At 38.9% G+C, this 17,073-nt stretch overlaps 1 protein-coding gene across 3 annotated transcripts in view; it reads right to left on the bottom strand.

The window, feature by feature from the left end:
• Positions 1–1,222: 1,222 nt before the first annotated feature.
• GALC (galactosylceramidase) overlaps positions 1,223–17,073 on the bottom strand; it is a 40,650-nt gene continuing 24,799 nt past the window's right edge. For 2 of the 3 annotated variants that reach the window (XM_037503749.2, XM_054691820.1), the window contains exons 11-17: positions 13,877–13,966; positions 12,800–12,886; positions 11,915–12,065; positions 9,841–10,021; positions 5,610–5,773; positions 4,139–4,215; positions 1,223–3,357 (exon numbers count right to left, since the gene is read on the bottom strand). In XM_037503749.2, the coding sequence (XP_037359646.1) occupies positions 3,211–3,357; positions 4,139–4,215; positions 5,610–5,773; positions 9,841–10,021; positions 11,915–12,065; positions 12,800–12,886; positions 13,877–13,966 (897 nt within the window). In that variant the 3' untranslated portion in view covers positions 1,223–3,210. The remainder of the gene's footprint in view (positions 3,358–4,138; positions 4,216–5,609; positions 5,774–9,840; positions 10,022–11,914; positions 12,066–12,799; positions 12,887–13,876; positions 13,967–17,073) is intronic. The other variant, XR_008550437.1, reaches the window with a different exon arrangement.

Raw genomic sequence — 17,073 nt, 5'->3', positions numbered from 1 at the left:
AGAATGGTGAAATCTAGAATAATATTTCACCAAATTTGACCTAGCCAAGTAGACATACAAAATTATACATCGTAGTATCTTGATTTTTCAGAGGGAGTTTGATAAGAGACTTCTGGAGGATCTATGGTTTGGACTGAGAAAATTACCTTCAACTCACCCAGTCTTGCAGCAAATATTCATATTGTCCTGGGATTGCTGCCATGTATACAAAGGAAGGAGCCATGCTCCTATCTAGAGTCTTCAAAGCAATCAAAAAGAGGTAGGAGGGTAAAGGCACCCCAGATCCTCCCAGTCTGACTGGATTCCCACCTCCAACAGCAGAATCACCAGCAGCCAAGAAACCTGTGAGGCTTCAGGTCAGAAGTTGTGCAACCTCACTGGGAGGAAGCTACTGTGGGGACACAGGAGAGTTAACAACCTGCCGGTAAGTTTTAGCATCATTTATTTACATTTAGGGAACTTGTACCCCTGCCTCTGTCTAGGAGGGTCTTCCCCAATGACAGCTTCTGTGTGACTTAGAAAGCATATATCTGACTTAGAGAAATGAAACTTGCATCTGAAATATATAAAGAGTTCTTGCAACTCAATAATGAGACAAACAACCTGATTTTTAAAATGAGCAAAAGAGTTGAACAGATGTTTCAGAAAAGAAAATATATGAATGGCAAATAAGCCTGTGGGGCCTCCCCTGGTGGCTCAGCAGTTGAGCGCTGGGCTGTGAAGCTGCCCACAGCCTCTGCAGCACTGGTTCGATCCCCGGCCACTGGTGAGGGTCCCACATGGTGTGCAGACCTCTCCTGCTGCCCACTGCTCCCCTCAGCAGTGTACTTCATCAGTCTGTCTGTTCTGTTCCCCGCTCTGGCTCTGGTGAATTCTCTCACCCTCCCACGCTTCTGACTGTACCCAGTGCTTGTATAAATAAATAAATAAATCTTTAAAAAAAAAAAAGCCCATGGAAAGATGTTCAATAACTAATGCAACTACTATACCCCCACAAGAAAGGGGTTAGAATTTAAAAGAACAACAATATGAAGCAGTGATGAAAATGTGGAGCAACTAAAACTCCCAAAAATTGAGATGAGAGGATAAAATCATGCAATCATTTTGGAAAAGTTTGGCATTTTCTTATAAAGCTAAATATAATTCCCCTAAGATCCAGAATTTCACTCCTTGGCATTTACTCAAAAGAAATGAAAACATGTATATCCACACATGACCTGTATGCAAATGTTCCTCAGAGTTTTATTTGCAATACCAAAATCTGAGGGGGAAAATTGTAGCATAGCCATACAATAGATATTAAAAATATGGAGCAAGTCACTGAAATGCACAGCAACAAAGACAAATCTCAAAAGCAATTATGCTGACTGAAAGAAACCATTGACAAAAGAGTACACAGCATAAGATGCTGTTTTGGAACAAAAAAAACCTTATCGATAGGGCCTCCTTGGTGGTTCAGGGCTTAAAGTCTCAGCACTATCAAGCTATCACCAACACTGAGACATGAGTTTGATCCCCGGCCAGGGAGCTGACCCCACATGGCACAGCAGACCTCTCCTGTCTCGCCCACTGCTCCCTTCAGCAGTGTATTTCAGTAGATCTGCTTGTTCCGCTCCCCACTCTGTCTCTGGTGAATCCTCTCACACACACCCCCCCACACCTCTGGCCAGCACCCCAGCTCTTGTATGCATAAATAAATAAAATAAATCTTTAAAAAAACTTACCAATAATGAGAAAAATCAGATCAATGGCTGCCTGAGATGAGCAGAGGGAGGAGGGTAGGGAAATGACTAGACAGGTGAACAAGACAAATTTCTGGGGGTGGAAATGGTCACTATCTTAGAATGGAGTGTTGGTTTACAAGGTTGCACTTTAAGTAGTAATTTTTTGTATATAAATGCAACCTCAATAAAGTTAGTTTTTAAAACTATGCAGGAATCTGAACTGGAACTCATTTAGACATGGCTTTAAAATTTTTCTCTGTAATCTGATTTATTGTAATATTTGGCTTCTTGTGTTTAATAGCCTTACAAAACTTCCTGTCAGTTAAGTCTATGTTAAACCATTACAAATTCCCAAACTGTAGAACTAGTTCAATGAATTTGCAAATGTTCATAAGTTGTTCATTATCAGTCATTTCTAAGCAGTATACTAACGCTTATGTATAAATTATGTCACATGAGAAATATACTCACCTACACTTAAATATAAACACATTTGTATTTTAATGAAATTAATGCATTAATCACACAGAATATTAGGGATGATCCAATTCCATGAACTAGAAAAAAGTTAAGTGCTTCCCTCCTTCACACAAAAGGAGACACAAGACTTCAATAGCTATTTTCAGCTGTAACCAGTGCTACATGAGGAGTCAGACCAGGAAAGGCACAGTGAAATGAGACACAGCAAAACTACTACAAGTTTGTCTCTAGACCCACTAACAGCACTGATTTCATCGATTTTCCTTCTTCCTTCCAGCCACAGAGAATGTTCACAGAAAGGTATATGGGCAAGAAGACTAAAAGTCGGATCTGAAAGAATTAAAAATGCAGATAACCCAATTAGTCTGTTAGCAATCTGATATTCTTATTGCAGAAATAGCTTCAGAGGTAGTTTGTTAAGCAGGCATATTAAATTACCCCATTCACTACATCTATAATTCAAAAGTGTCATCTTTAAAAGAAAAGGTAAAAACACTTTGTAGAGTATACATATAACCTGTTGAAGTGGTTTTCAAAAAGCAGCACTTCCAGTGTCCTCCAGCTTCCTGTTACAGCAGCATTATGGTAAGACGAGGCCTCACCTCACAGATACACAGTCAGAGTTAATAAATCCACCAGCGCACTGACTGAGTTAGTGCCATCTGCATGATCACTTGCCAGGCCAGTAACGTGAAGAAAGCTACCTCAGTGCTAATGCTGAGGCCAGGAGGGCTGAAGCACCCAAAGCATCCTAACGACAAGGACCAAGTACAGTTTGAGTCTTAGGGCACACATCAGGGAATGTTAAAAGATTCATCTGTTTCTCCTTGAAATTATTTCTAAAATATCCTTCGAGGATCAAGCAAAACCAGAATGTCTACCCCATTTCTTCTTCATTATTTTATGCCTCCAAAAGGCTTATATATTGGTCCATCAAAACAAGAACTGGCTCTGAACCCAAATCAAAAAGGAAGAAAATCCAAAGCATGTGCTATGGTGCTGTGCATTAGTGTGAAGCGTTCACATAGAAGTTGTCAAACTGTGCAAATTCAAAGGAGTGCGTTCCAATGGCAGCCCAGCCATTCTTTGGGAAGTTCACATGGACATTTTTCCAGAGAATCTTGTCATTCAACATGCCAGAGGAGACATGACCCTGGAGTAGAGAAAATCATCCATTGAAAACATGAAAATGACCATCTGAAGTCTTTTTAACATGCACAACCCACTACTGTAATGAAGAAAACATCATTTTCCTCAAGAGTTAACTGCCCCAAGACATAATTCCACAAGTCTGAGAAAAAGTCTGAAATACAGGAAAAAATTTCCCAGAGCAAATTCTTATCTATGCATAAAAATAGCTTCTGTGGCACGTGGGATACCTCAGTACTTTTATATTCCACCAAAGATGCTGTAAAACAGAGAGAAACATAAAAATTTTTCCTAACATTAAACATCTATGAATCAGTAACTCGTGATCAACCAGTGATTTCTGACAAAAATCTTTAGATTTCCAGGATACAATTAATCTAGTATCTTCTCTGACAAAAAAAATATTAATGAAAAATAACTTGTAAAAAAGTGTTCTTAAAACTGAAAATCAAACTATTCTCAACCATCAAAGGTAAAAGTATAAAACTTTGCTTATAACTATAAATTCCACTTATGGTAGTGGTTCAAGCAAACATGCACAAATAGCTCAGTTATTGATTTTATCTACCAACTGGTCCCTAGTTTAACAAAATCTAAAAAATAGTGGGGTGATAAAGTCAACTGCTGGTGGTTCTCATGTGGGTCCTGCGTACACCCTGTCTTCCCAGGGACTAGTGGTTTGCTGGTATCAAGGCAGACCCTCTGCCTCTTTCCATTACTTATTACACTCTGCCCCTCTGAGTGGACAACACACAAAAAGGCCAGGCTCCCTGATCAGTTCTTACCTTAATAGTTAAAGTGAGAGTATACCATTCTCTTGCTGTAACATCAGCAGATCCTAAAGCATATACGATCCATCCAGCTGTAACACAGAAAGATTACTCTAACTGATATATCTTTGATACCTAAACCACAGAATCACATAACTCCATGCAGGTTTGCAGATGGCATCTGTATATAGTAAAGTTCACCTTAATAAAAAGTGAGGTTCCTTCATTTCCAGATCTGCAGCTGATTTCAAATGAAACATCTTTCACTCAGGCATACCTTCAACAGACATGGGCTAGGATCCTACTCTGAGCCCTAGACTACATGGGCGCTCACTAGAGAACCAGTGAAATAAACTCAGAAGCCAACCATAGTGCAATGTGGTCATACTTGTAGGTATAGATTTATACCCAGCTGGGTTAAATCTGGAGGAAGGGAGAAGTCAAAGACTATCAAAAGTGCTCCAGCTAGTCTACTTGGTTACATGGAAATGGCATTAACCAAGAATTAGAGCGAGAAAATAATAACTTGGGGATTTACTACATTCGAATACCTGAGGAAAACCCAGGATGAGAGTTAAGGTAGGCAGCTTAAAACATAAAACAATGGGGACTAAAGATATAGACTTAAATACCTAGTTCCAGTTCTGCCACTCACTCATTTTGAGGTCTTAGACAAATCAGTGCATCTCTCTGGTTTTCTGTTTTGGATTGGAAAAATCAGTCAAGTACCTTCTAGATCAGTTATTTTAAGATTATGCAATTCCTGCTCTAATGTCCTCACTGCCCATTCCCTCATTAATTTTTATTTCACGTGTGAGCCCTTTTCATCTCAGGAAGAGGCAAAGGGCAGCAAACTGCAGGAAAGAAGATTCTTTATTAATGTAGGAGGAAAGTCAAGAGGCTGAGTATCAAGAAGTCGCCACCAAAAAAAAAGGTCCAATTTCAATAGGGCAGTATGTACCAATATCAAAGTGAACAGGATAGATATTGACTTGAGTTTATTCTAAGCACCCACTCTGGGCAGAATCCTATGCTGTGTGAAATGATGGCTATTCGGATGAATGAAAAAAAAGTCAAGCTGTTTTCAAGTTATCCATTATAAAGAAATCCCATTAAACTGGGAAATGAGATTTCTCCATGTTGAGCCCATCAATCCCGCTCCTTACACTCCCATAAGCATAACAGCAGCACGTTCTTTTGTCTTGCGGTTATTTATGGCATTTGCCCTCCACCACCTTAACTCTGGCTATGCAAATCCCACCCTGACACCACGTTCAACTCTCTAACACCCCATAAAGCTTTGTGCAATTTCCTCTTTTCCCGAGCTTCTTCTCTCTGTTACTTATTAAATAAAACTTTAATTTTGAATTGTTATATCTTACATGTGTTGAATCTCCTCCCAATGAGATGTCCTAAAGGTAAATACCAAGCAGCGGCTCACAGTACCATATTACATAGTAAGTTATGTGCTATCAAAGTCACTTACCTAGATCACCTGTAACTCTGTATGATCCATTTGCAAAAATCCAGAAGAAAACACCTCTGGCACTTCTGATCAAAATTCCACCTTTATTTACTCTTCCTGCAATGAACACACCTCCATTGTCAGGGTTCTCTATGTAAACATCACACCTTACAGTCAGATCCGACCTGTAGAATGAAACTGCTGGTCAGTGCACTCCATATGCCAGTCCTAATGCAGCACAAATGTGCCATTTTCACAGCATGTGCTTCCAACCTGTCAGGGAGGCGAGTGTGTGACACACTGAGCCTGCACTTGTAGCAGGACGGGTTCTAAGAGTCTGCATTGATGATGGTTTTAAATGTTACCTGATTTAAGTCATTTCACTGACTCCTTTCAATGAACCACTGAAAAATAATATTTACTCTTTTAAAGTTTCTTAACAATGTATTTCTTGTCTCTCTATGATAAAAAAACAACTTCTCATGCCAAGACTACACGAATACAGGTCAATTTTGCTAGGGATCCATAAAAGACACATTGCACACAATTTTCAAGAAAATGGCTTCTTAAATTTCCATCAGCAAAGAGAGGCAGTGAAGACAAAATCAGGAGCTTCTGGGAGAAAAGAAACTACCTCTAACCCTAAAAAGAATTAAAACACAGAAGATCTAAAATTATCTCTCTACTAAGACAGTCAACCCTGTTGAATCTAAAGTTGAGATTTTTAGACTTGAGCACCACTGAAACCACCTGGAAGGCTTTCCTCTGACCCCCAACAGTGCCTGATGCAGTAGGTCTAGGGTAGGCCCTGGAAGCTGCATTATGAAAACATTCCCAGGAGATGCTGATACTGCTGGTGGGAATACCACGGTGAGAAACATTTCCCCATACAGAACATCTGTCCACAGAGAGACACCCAGTTCTAAATCCCTGCTGGCTGGAGTACCTCCATCTGAGGAGAATGCAGCCAGCCGGAAAGCACTGGCACTTTAACAAGGAGCCCCTCCCAGGCCCTCTTTTACAAATGCTACAGGTACGTTCTGTATTGAGAAGAAAAACCCAAAACATCAGGATCTCTGAAAATATCTGACCTCCCACTCAAAATCTAATTACAAATGCCAATGAAACCTGCACACAGTCAAGTTGAAACTCAAGCAAGAAACTCATCTAAAAAGTCAAACTAAGAACGTCAAGAAATACACTTTGGAAATGGGGGGTGGGGACTGGATCTAGAATGATGTGACTTCTACATCTCTTAAAGTTTCTTCTTGTAGGTGAAGTTTTGCACAGTGAAACTTTTATGTAGAGAAAGATATTCTTGAAAAGCACATGCAACAGGAAAATAACAATCAGGAAAAGCCACATTGAATCATCTAATCCAAGGTGGGCTATGGGACAGGAAAAATCAAACTTTAAGCAACTAGAGCCAGTTTCTCCTGCATGCCCTCATGTCCTCCCACCTTAGAGGGAGCTTTTCTCTGTGGATTATCACCAGCACAAAACCACCACGAGGGATCAATTCCTTACATCCCCTGCCTAGTTTCTGGCTCATCTGAAATTTGAAAGGGCTCCAGGTCCTGTCAGCGCTGTAAATTTGTTAGATTCAGAGTAGAGAAAATAATATTTTTCCCTTTATTTTACTTCACATGCCTAAATATGTGATTCCTGCATCAGCACTTGCAGGCTTACAGATAATAATTGAAATAGAATAAAAGTGTGGTTTAGTATTCCACAGCCACAACCTCTTGCTAAGAGAATGAAAAACAATGTAAGAAAATTGGGTCAGAAGGAATGCAGGTTGAGATGTATGCAGCAAAAGGTACTTTTGTGATTGTCTTCAGATCCTAAGCAAAATTTACTGGCAAGAAGGGAAGTATTACTTAACTTTGGTAAAATTTTCCTTTTGCAGTCAAATTACTGTGCTGGTACTTAAATCCAAGTATGAGAGAAGGTCTATGGCAAATACACTTCTAGAAACTGATGGAGATGTGTACAAATCAAGAGCAAAAATACTAAAACAGGGCCTCCCTGGTGGCACAAGGGGTTAAGTACCACACTATGAAGCAATCTGCAGCCTCTGCAGCACAAGTTTGATCCCCTGCCTGCCAGATAGAAACCCACATGGTGAAGCAGACCTCTCCTGTCTCGCCCGCTGCTCCCCTCAGCAGTGTATTTCAGTCGGTCTGCCTGTTCTGTTCCCCTGTCTCTGTCTCTGGTGAATCCTCTCACCCCCCACATCTCTGGCCTGTGCCCCAGTTCTTGTATGCATAAATAAATAAATCTTTTAAAAAATAAAATAAAATAAACTGCCTTAAAAAAAACATACTAAAACCGCATCACAGAAACTACACTACTTTCTCCTTCTCTACTCTATGAGAAAGACAGTAATTAAAACAAGGCTGTGAGGTACAAGCCAAAGAATGGCAGTGCCACAGCGCGAGGCAGACCAGGCCTCTCATTCTGGTTCAGGCATTCACAGGAATCAGATCTTAGGCAAATTTTCTCCCCAAGTCTATTCTATTTCCCAGTATTGGTGGTACAGAGGCTGTTACTTCTGCAAAGAACAGAAAAAAAACATGGGATATGTGTGGCTCTCTGAACAGACCTGGCTCCCTCCTACACAGGATGAAATATTGGGAAATAACACACAATAAATAGGACAAGACCAGATTTCCAAGATAAAAGGGCATATCTGATTCAGTAGCAGGAAAGTGGCTATAGACGCCTAAGCAATGGAATAACATATCCAAGGAAGGCTCAGGAAGATGACAGTCCCCTTCTTGATGTGTGGAACTGCTAGTCCCTGGTTTTTTCTTTCAGAATGTGTTGTTCTCTCCACCCACCCCCCTTCCCTCTAGCCTCTGCTTCCCTACCCATTGCCCATTGCAACAGACCCTGGTAAAGACTGAGTTACAGTCTTCAAGGTTATGAAGAGCTTTGGTTAGTCCTTGGATGGAGTTCTAGCTCATCTCTCTGCTGCACTTACAGAGCCTCTCAATGTTCTTAGGGTTCCAGCCAGAAATAAGAGAAAAACTCCATGATCATGGGGGACAGAAGAAGTGACAGAAAATGAAAGGTGTTCTATGGAGTCTGACTTGCAAACTGGTGGTCAAAATAATGGAGCCCATTCCCTGGAAACTTCTACGCAGGCACCTGTCTTATCTATTGATCATTAGTAACAGGTGAGGATTTGAAATCACAACCCCGACGACCACACGATCAGAAAATCCAGGTGAAGTGTTTACTACAGAGATGGGGGAATAAATGGCATTTCTGTTGTGTATAAATGAAGGCCAGCAAAGCGATCCTAAGTAAGGCAATTCACTCTACTTCTGAAACTTTCTGTGGTATCCACCGATTCTATACAAATGAAAGCTTCTCAAATCTTCTGTCAGAGTCTGGGACTAGCACTGTAATTCATAATAGGGAGTAAGAAAATACAGAAGACTCCCTGCAACATTCCTCTGATAAACAATCCAAGGCTCTTTTCTGAACTATTTTTCTTCTCTGTCCAATTTCTAAGCTACAGATATGGCTGTTTGGTTACTTGCCACTAACAGTTACCATCACTAAGCTTGTATTGCCTGTGTATTAGGTTTTAGTGGAATTACATTAGCTAAAAGGAAAAATTGCAAAGAAACACCTACATCAGGTTTATGAAGTCAATACACTGGAATTCCATAATGGCTTAAAGGAGAAAGTAAAATTTATCATTATATCTCAAGTAAAGAATAAGTACAATTTGTCTCTTTACCAAATGCATAAAGAAAAGAGTTGAATTTGCTCGTCAACTAAATCTGATGTGCTTTTTACTACCGCCACCTACTGTCACCAGGTAAACAGATTTTCCACAAAGGCTGTAAGGAAGTGCAATTTTAGTATGGATCCAGCAGGTGGCAGTACCAGATCAACAAATCCATTCAATCTCCGGCAAAGGAAAATTCTGAAAATGAAATGCAAATCAGTGTGCTCATAAATAAATATTAAATTACAATTGAATTTGAAAGCCCTTAATTTTTATATTAAAGTCAATCTTCTCCTGCAATAATCACTATTAAATTGAACAAATCTGAGGACAGGACACTGAGGCAGCAAAACAATTTGTGACTACGACTCTCAACAATTATCACACACCTCTCAGATTCCTGGGCAAGGAGGACCACTGAAAAGTCTTCACTTCCAAACAGACCAGACAGCATTATAGCATGACCAGCTTATTCACCCAGGGCACCAAGGACAGCACTGTACTTACCACTTGTAATCCCCTATGACACTGATGGTGTTGTACGCGTCTGCAGCCCAGGTGATGGGCCGCTGATTGAGAACCTGGCGGAGTGTGAAGCGATGTTCTCCGGGGTCTTCAATGTTCACAAAGTATTCAAATACTCCAGTCTGATCGGCAAAATTCGGGGCTTCGCTAAAAAATGGGTACTCTGTTCAAGAACACATTACATTCTCTGTTTAGCATCAAATCCTTATAGACTCTTCTTTCTGATATTTTATGGTGTATTTGGAAACACCAAAGTTTAGGATATAGGTCTAATAAAGAAATGCTGACTTTTAAATCATCATTAAATAAATATCAATATGATCAGTTATACAGACTGAGCAGAGAATGTGAATTTGGGAGGAAGGCAGATGTGGATTCAAATTCTGGCTTAGCCTGTCCCCTTGGACACGTTAACTGTCCTGTGTCTTGAGTGTCTGCATCTCTAAGTGGGCGAGAGGACAAGGGAATAAATTAAAGAAGGCAGATAAAATGACATAAGCCAGCACCCAGCCAGGGCCAAATAACACACAGTTTGGTTATTTGACTGTATCTGTTCAATGAGATTCCGAATCACTGGTTACAGTCATCAGCTGGGAGGCTTACTATATCAGGCAGTTTCCAGTGACAAACTTGCTTCTGTTTCCAACAAGGGGCAAAAGCCAGTTTTGACCCAAGCTATCTATCAACCTCTTTTTAGTTTCATTAAGTGATGAAGCCCATAGAGGAGCCATTTTCACCACAATATCTTACCACAATATCATACTTCATGCTTTTTAAAATGTTTCCACATTCATGACATCATTCGAAATATTAAAAACCCCAATAAAGTAGTTCTAAAGGTTAGTCTACAGTTTTTTTACTTAGTTTTTAGTTTATTTTGTAGTCAATAAATCATTTTAGATTTAAAAGGTCTAGAACCGCCTTTCTGCCTTCATGATCCCAGGACAGAGAGTCCTGGGGTTGTTGTGTCTTTCAGTCTCATGAACTAGGCCCTCTCCCACACAGACTCCTCACCTACTCAGTCAAGAAAAGCGACCTTTGCCAACAGATAGCTGAGCAACAGATTGTTAACATGCTTGTGGTGGGCAAAATTAATTTGGATGCATCTAAATCCAGATGCATCTAATGCAGCTTTTCAGAGAGCTACAGGAAAACTAAACACCAAGCTCCCCTGACAGTCACAGCTGTCCGTGATTTCCAAATAGTTGCGAGGATGACAGAATCCAGTCCAAAGGGTCTTGAATGCTGATCAAGCAGGAGATCACTTCCTGGGGAAAGACACCGAGCCCCTGGGGGGGTGGGGGCCTGGGGTACTTGGGGGTCGTCCATAGTGAAGAGTAGACCTGCAGTAGCAGGTGGCTCTGGTTGCTCTCTCACGGAGCAGTCTCCTGTCTTCTCTTTCACAGCTATGGGTTTTAGAAGCAGGAAGCAGAGACGCCTGACTGGTCTGTGAGGGCCGCTATCCTCTCCAAGGACGTCTATTAGACCCGTGTTGTCACTTACCGAGCAATCTAGGAACATGACCACAAAGACCATGTCTTCTAAATATAATTTCCCTAAATTATAATGACTGTAGGACAGATCTTCCTAGAAAACCAGGAGCACTCAAATTTAAAACTCCCAGGCCCAGTTAGAGGGTGTGTAATGGGTAGACTGACCCATGGACAAGGTAACTCCCCATTTACCCTCAGTCCCCAGGGGCTGTAGAAAGAGATATTAACATGCCTTCCCCTCCTCACTAAAAAAAGCTGTCAGAAATGACCTTTGGGAGAAATGGCTAAAGGACGGAGGCAGTCTACAAATCTAAAGTTACCCCAAAAAGTTAGAACTTTCACTCTGACAGCGACCTCAATGTTTTTGCTGGCAGTAAAAAAAAACACAGGGTCTTCAAGTTGAGACTTTCCTGTCGTAACACAAAATAAGTCACCGTCACCATGTAGAAATTCACACAAACGTGCTTTGCCCAGCCACTCTGCCATGTGCTGTTTGACCGCAGAAATCTGCTCGCTGCCGCTAGAGATGGAAACCAAGGTAAGCTTAAGTGAAAAGAACTTACCAACGTCAAAGTCTTCCTCATAGATTCGTGGGAAGGGCCTGGATTCTGGAGGAAGTGGGTAGCTGCCCTTGTTCCCGGTGGTGACGGTGGTGAGCGTGAACAGCTCGTCCTCCTGGAGCTCCAGGGTGAAGTTGCCGTTGGTGTCGAGGGGCTGAAAAGGGAGGCAACACTGTACTCAAGCCAGGGGCTTCGGTTCATCTCCTTTGGGCAAAACAGCTTTTTAAAAAGTGAGCTTAAAGCTAAGTCAAACTCATATCTGTTAGAACGCCCAAACAGAACACTTGCAAAGGGCACCCGACATCGAGGCCCACAGAATCTAAGATTTAGAAGACTTACAAAATTACAATTTATAGGAAGAATTTTTAAAATTCACTACATAAAGAGGAGAACTAGGTGATCCCCAGTTTGTTTCTATTAGTCTATTCTTTTTCATTTGACTGTAAGTTTCTTAAAGCTTGTGTGGACTCCATACATGCAACTAAGAGGTCTACTTGCATGACTGAAAGAAGCAGTAGCAGTAGAATGGAAAATAAGGAATGGGTACAAAAATTATGTGCATGATAGTTTGTTTGTGTTTGCTCTCTGGTGAATGGGAAAGATAGTCTCAAATGAGACCAAATTTCTGACTTGGGGAGCCAAGTAATGGTGGTGCCCTTCCTCAAGGAAAACTAAATACCTGAGAGCAAACACACAAACTCCCATACTGCCTTGCAGTGGATTTGCATTAGCAAAAAAAGAAAAAAACAGTTGGGGACAAATTTACCTCTTCTATACTTCAGCCATAAAATCAATTACAAAATTGAAAAATGCATAATTCATTAATTAAAGTCCTGTTCCCTTTTCCTGTTGCAATACTCAAAATATAAGAATTTATTTTAATACTACCCATATAGATTCCAGCTGTTTAAATAGAAAGTCCTTAGATGGTATTCCAAGTTTTGTATACCACACCTGTAGCTCTGGTATTTCACTCTGAAAACACACAAAAAAAGCTTAGATGAGTAATTTATCACATTCTCGCTGAGAATTTCTAAAGTCAGTACCAGCAAGAATGAACCAATGACAACTGGCACTCTTTGTCTAGTTACCGAAGGACCCAAATTTTAAATGGTAACATTTTTAAAGTAGAAAGATATTATTCAAGCAAATACTTTATTTCCTAAAAATACCATAGATTCGTGGCAAATGTTAAAAAAGATTTTAGAGCCTTTGTTTCAAAAATACTCTTTTGTACTTGTGTAAAGATTTTTAAAAATTTTCTAGTATTGCAAACCAATTCATTTGCAATTCGTAGTCAGAAAAGGCACTGCATTTTCTGTTCTCAAATATAACAACAGGGAAGAAGCAAGAATCCCCTTTTTTTTTTTTTAAATTCAGAAAGGTCAGTGCTTCCAAGACACCTAGACCACAAAACTGATGTTTCCACCAGTAACAACTTTCTTACAAGTGAATTTTATTAGTGGTCCTCAAAAATCACAGAGAACATTACCTCCTACTGGCTTCTGTTTTGTTTGACTGAAACCAGTCAGGAGACAGAAGATACCAGAACATTTGTCCATTCACACATAAACTTTTAATAGTTCATAAGATAAGACTTCACTTAAGAACTGCTGCTTCTGAGGCCTCCTGGTGGCGCAAGGGATTAAGCCCCAGCACTATCAAACTGTCAGCAGCCACTGCAGCAAGAGTCCATCCCAGGCCAAGGAGCTGACCCACAAGGCGCAGCAGACCTCTCCTGTCTTGCCCGCTGCTCCCCTCAGCAGTGTATTTCAGTAGATCTCCCTGTTCTGCTCACTGCTTTGCCTCTGGTGAATTCCCTCCCTCCCCAAACCTCTGGCCCACACCCCCGCTCTTGTATGCATAAATAAATAAAATAAATCTTAAAAAAAAAAAACTGCTGCTTCATGAAAAAATAAATTCTTAAATCAAAAACCAAAATAAAAGTCCATATTATTTACTTACAAAAGAACCTTGGAGAACAAAGGTAGCCAATTGTTGTGACACATTGAAATAAGGAAGATAAGGCCGTATACACATAGAGTGTTTATGGCTCTGAAGGGAAAAAAAAAAAATCACATGAAGTTACCCAAGTGATGTACAAAGCACCTTAAGAAAAATTAAACATTCAACATCCCAAGATTAATAGAAATGGCATGCACTGGGTGAAAAACATGAGTTTATTTCAAAATTTTAAAACTTTTTTTCTGATCTTACATTTATTAAATATCTACTCTGTATGGTCAAAGAAAAACTCAATAACTATGATCAACTGAATCAAACTGAATTCATAAACTCTAGTCACTTTATAGCACATATAGTTTAGCTTTTAAAACTATTTTCCAAATAAAATGTATCATAAAAGTGAAACATGTTTTCACTGAAAAGACATTCATCTAAATATAATCCTCAAATACACAACTGAAGTCAGCTAAATACTTATAACAAATAGTTTTCATACTGCCAACATCATTTCCTACTAATCACTGCAGGCAAACCTCATTAGTATTATGCATCACAGATAGTGAGCTTACAAATTGAAGGTTTGCGGAAATATCAGTTCAAACATGCCCATTGGTGCCATTTTTCCAATGGCATGTGCTCACTTCGTGTCTGTGTCACATTTGATTACAGTACATTGTTTTTTTTTAGACATAATGCAAGTAAAAGACTAGTATAAACACAACTTTCACATGCATTGAGAAAAAATTTTGTGTAACCTGCTTTATCTCAATATTCACTTTATTGTGGTGGTCTGGAATAGAACCTGCACTATCTCCTATGTGTATCTGTAATAGGGGTTGGGAAAATGAGAATAAGACATAATCCCTAGGTAATTCAACAATCACAGAGCACTTAACAGGACAAGGTTCTGGACCAGGCATCATGAACAGTAATGAAATTACTATTATAATTGAAATGTCAGTATTTTACCCTCAGTAATTAATACACAACTAGACAGAAAATCAACAAGGATAAGGTGATTGGAACTTTGAATTACCAAGTACATGACCTCGATTAGCATCTACAGAAAACTTCATCCCATGACAGCAGAATACATATTCTTTGAAGTGCAGAAGGAACATTTATCAAGGCATTCTGAACCATAATAAAAGTCTCAATAGTCAAAAAGATTAAAGTCATACAAACCATTGTCTCTGATCACACCAGAATTAAATTTTAAAAATAACAGAAAAACCTCTGGAAAACTCCCAAAAAAGTAAAAACTAAATAACAAATTTCAAATAATCCATGACTCAAAGAAAAAATAAAAAGGGAAGTCAGAAAGAATTTTGTGCTGTATTAAAATAAAACACAAAGTATTAGGCGTTGGAGAATACCACTAGAGCAATACTTAGGAGAAAGTTTACAGTACTAAACAACTAAATTCGGAATGAAGAAAGGATCTGAGACTTCAGCTTCCATATTAAGACACCAGGAAAAGAAGAACACATCAAAACAATAGTCAGCAGGAGTTCAAAGGAGAATTCAGTTAAGAAAAACTCAAAAAGACAAGAAAGACACTAACTTCAAAGCCAAGTCTGCAAGTCAACTAGAATTAAATTGAATCAGTTTGGGGAGCAATTTAAGCCCCAGAGCATTATTGACAAAAATAAGAGTAATCCACCAACAATTAATGAAGCAATTAACAAAGAGGTGTGATTAACCAGCAATTAACAGACAGGTGTGATAAAGGAAAGGAACAAAGAGGGTCCTGGGAAAACACTGTCCTCCCAGTGTGATTGTACACAAGCCCCAGACCTCAGCACTAGCAGCAATATCTAGGGCTTTACAGTGCAGGGGGAATAAACATGACTAAATACTCCCACCCATCATTAAATGAACAAGCAAGAAACAACACCAAACATCAAGGGAGGAGGGAAACAGTCCCCACAGTTGCTACATTATATAAAAGGTCTAGCTCTGAACACAAAATTATGAGACATTCCAAGAAACAGGGAAGTATGATCCAAATACAAAGACAACAGAAACTGCATGTGGGACAGACCAAATCTGAGTAGCCAATATAATATATGTTCAAAGAATTAAAGGAAACATGGTTTACATAAGTAAAGGAAGTTATGATCACAATTTGTCATTAAGCAGACAATATCACTTACAAGGAAACTTCAATACTGATAGTTGATTTATCACCACAAAAATGAAAGATAACACATTCAAAGTGCTCCAAGCAAAAACTGTCAACCAAAAATTTTCTATTCAGCAAAATTATCTTTATAAAAATGAAGGTAAAATAAAGGCATTTCCAGATTTTAAAAAAAGCTAAGAGAATTTGTTGATAGCAGAGAGGGCTTTCATAAAATAAAACTAACAGAATTAGGGAAAGAGAATAAATAATTTGCTAACAATAGCTGAAGATTTCAAGTAACCACTATGAAAAATACAACAATAGCAGAATTGAATAACACTATTAGGCAACTATACCTAACATCTGTAGAATAACACTCTTCCCAAGAATTACAGAACATACATTCTTCTCAAGGATGCACAGAACATTCTCCAGGATAGTTCATGTGTGAAGTAATGAAATAAACAGTAATAAAATTGAAAGGAATGAAATTATACCAAATATATCTCCAATCATAATGGAAATTAAAAATAACAAAAAACTAGGAAAACTCGTAAATAAAAAACAATATACTCCTTAAACATGCATACTGCTTACAAGCAATTCATAGCAATGAATGCCTGTATTAAAAAGAAATAAACTAATATTTTACTTTTTAAGAAATTAATGTTTTAATTATAACATAAAGCCAAAGGAAAGAGAGAAAGAAAATAAATTTTAGAGAGGAAATTATTGAAATAGAGAAAATCAACAAAAATCTGTTTCTTTGAAAAATTAAACGACTATGAACAATTGTATGCAAACAAATTAGCTAACATAGATAAAATAGATGAATTCAGAAAAACACAAACCACCAACAAAAGTGTCAAAATCTGAGTAGATCTAAAGCAAGAGATTGAATCAATAAACTGAAACTTTTTTAAAGGAAAATCCCAGACCTTGATGGTCTCCCTGATGACTTCTACTAAACATTTAAAAATGTATATAATCCTTCATAAATTCTTTTTAATAATAAAAAGAAACGTTTTCCTAAACTGGGTATAAAACGCAGATTCTAACTACCCCTTTGAGG

The sequence above is a fragment of the Talpa occidentalis genome, unplaced genomic scaffold (genome assembly GCF_014898055.3).
Source record: "Talpa occidentalis isolate TD23 unplaced genomic scaffold, MPIMG_talOcc4v2.1 talOcc4.11, whole genome shotgun sequence".
Taxonomy (NCBI): domain Eukaryota; kingdom Metazoa; phylum Chordata; class Mammalia; order Eulipotyphla; family Talpidae; genus Talpa; species Talpa occidentalis.
Note: the sequence above shows the minus strand (reverse complement) of the source record. Positions and strands in the feature narration are given on the sequence as shown.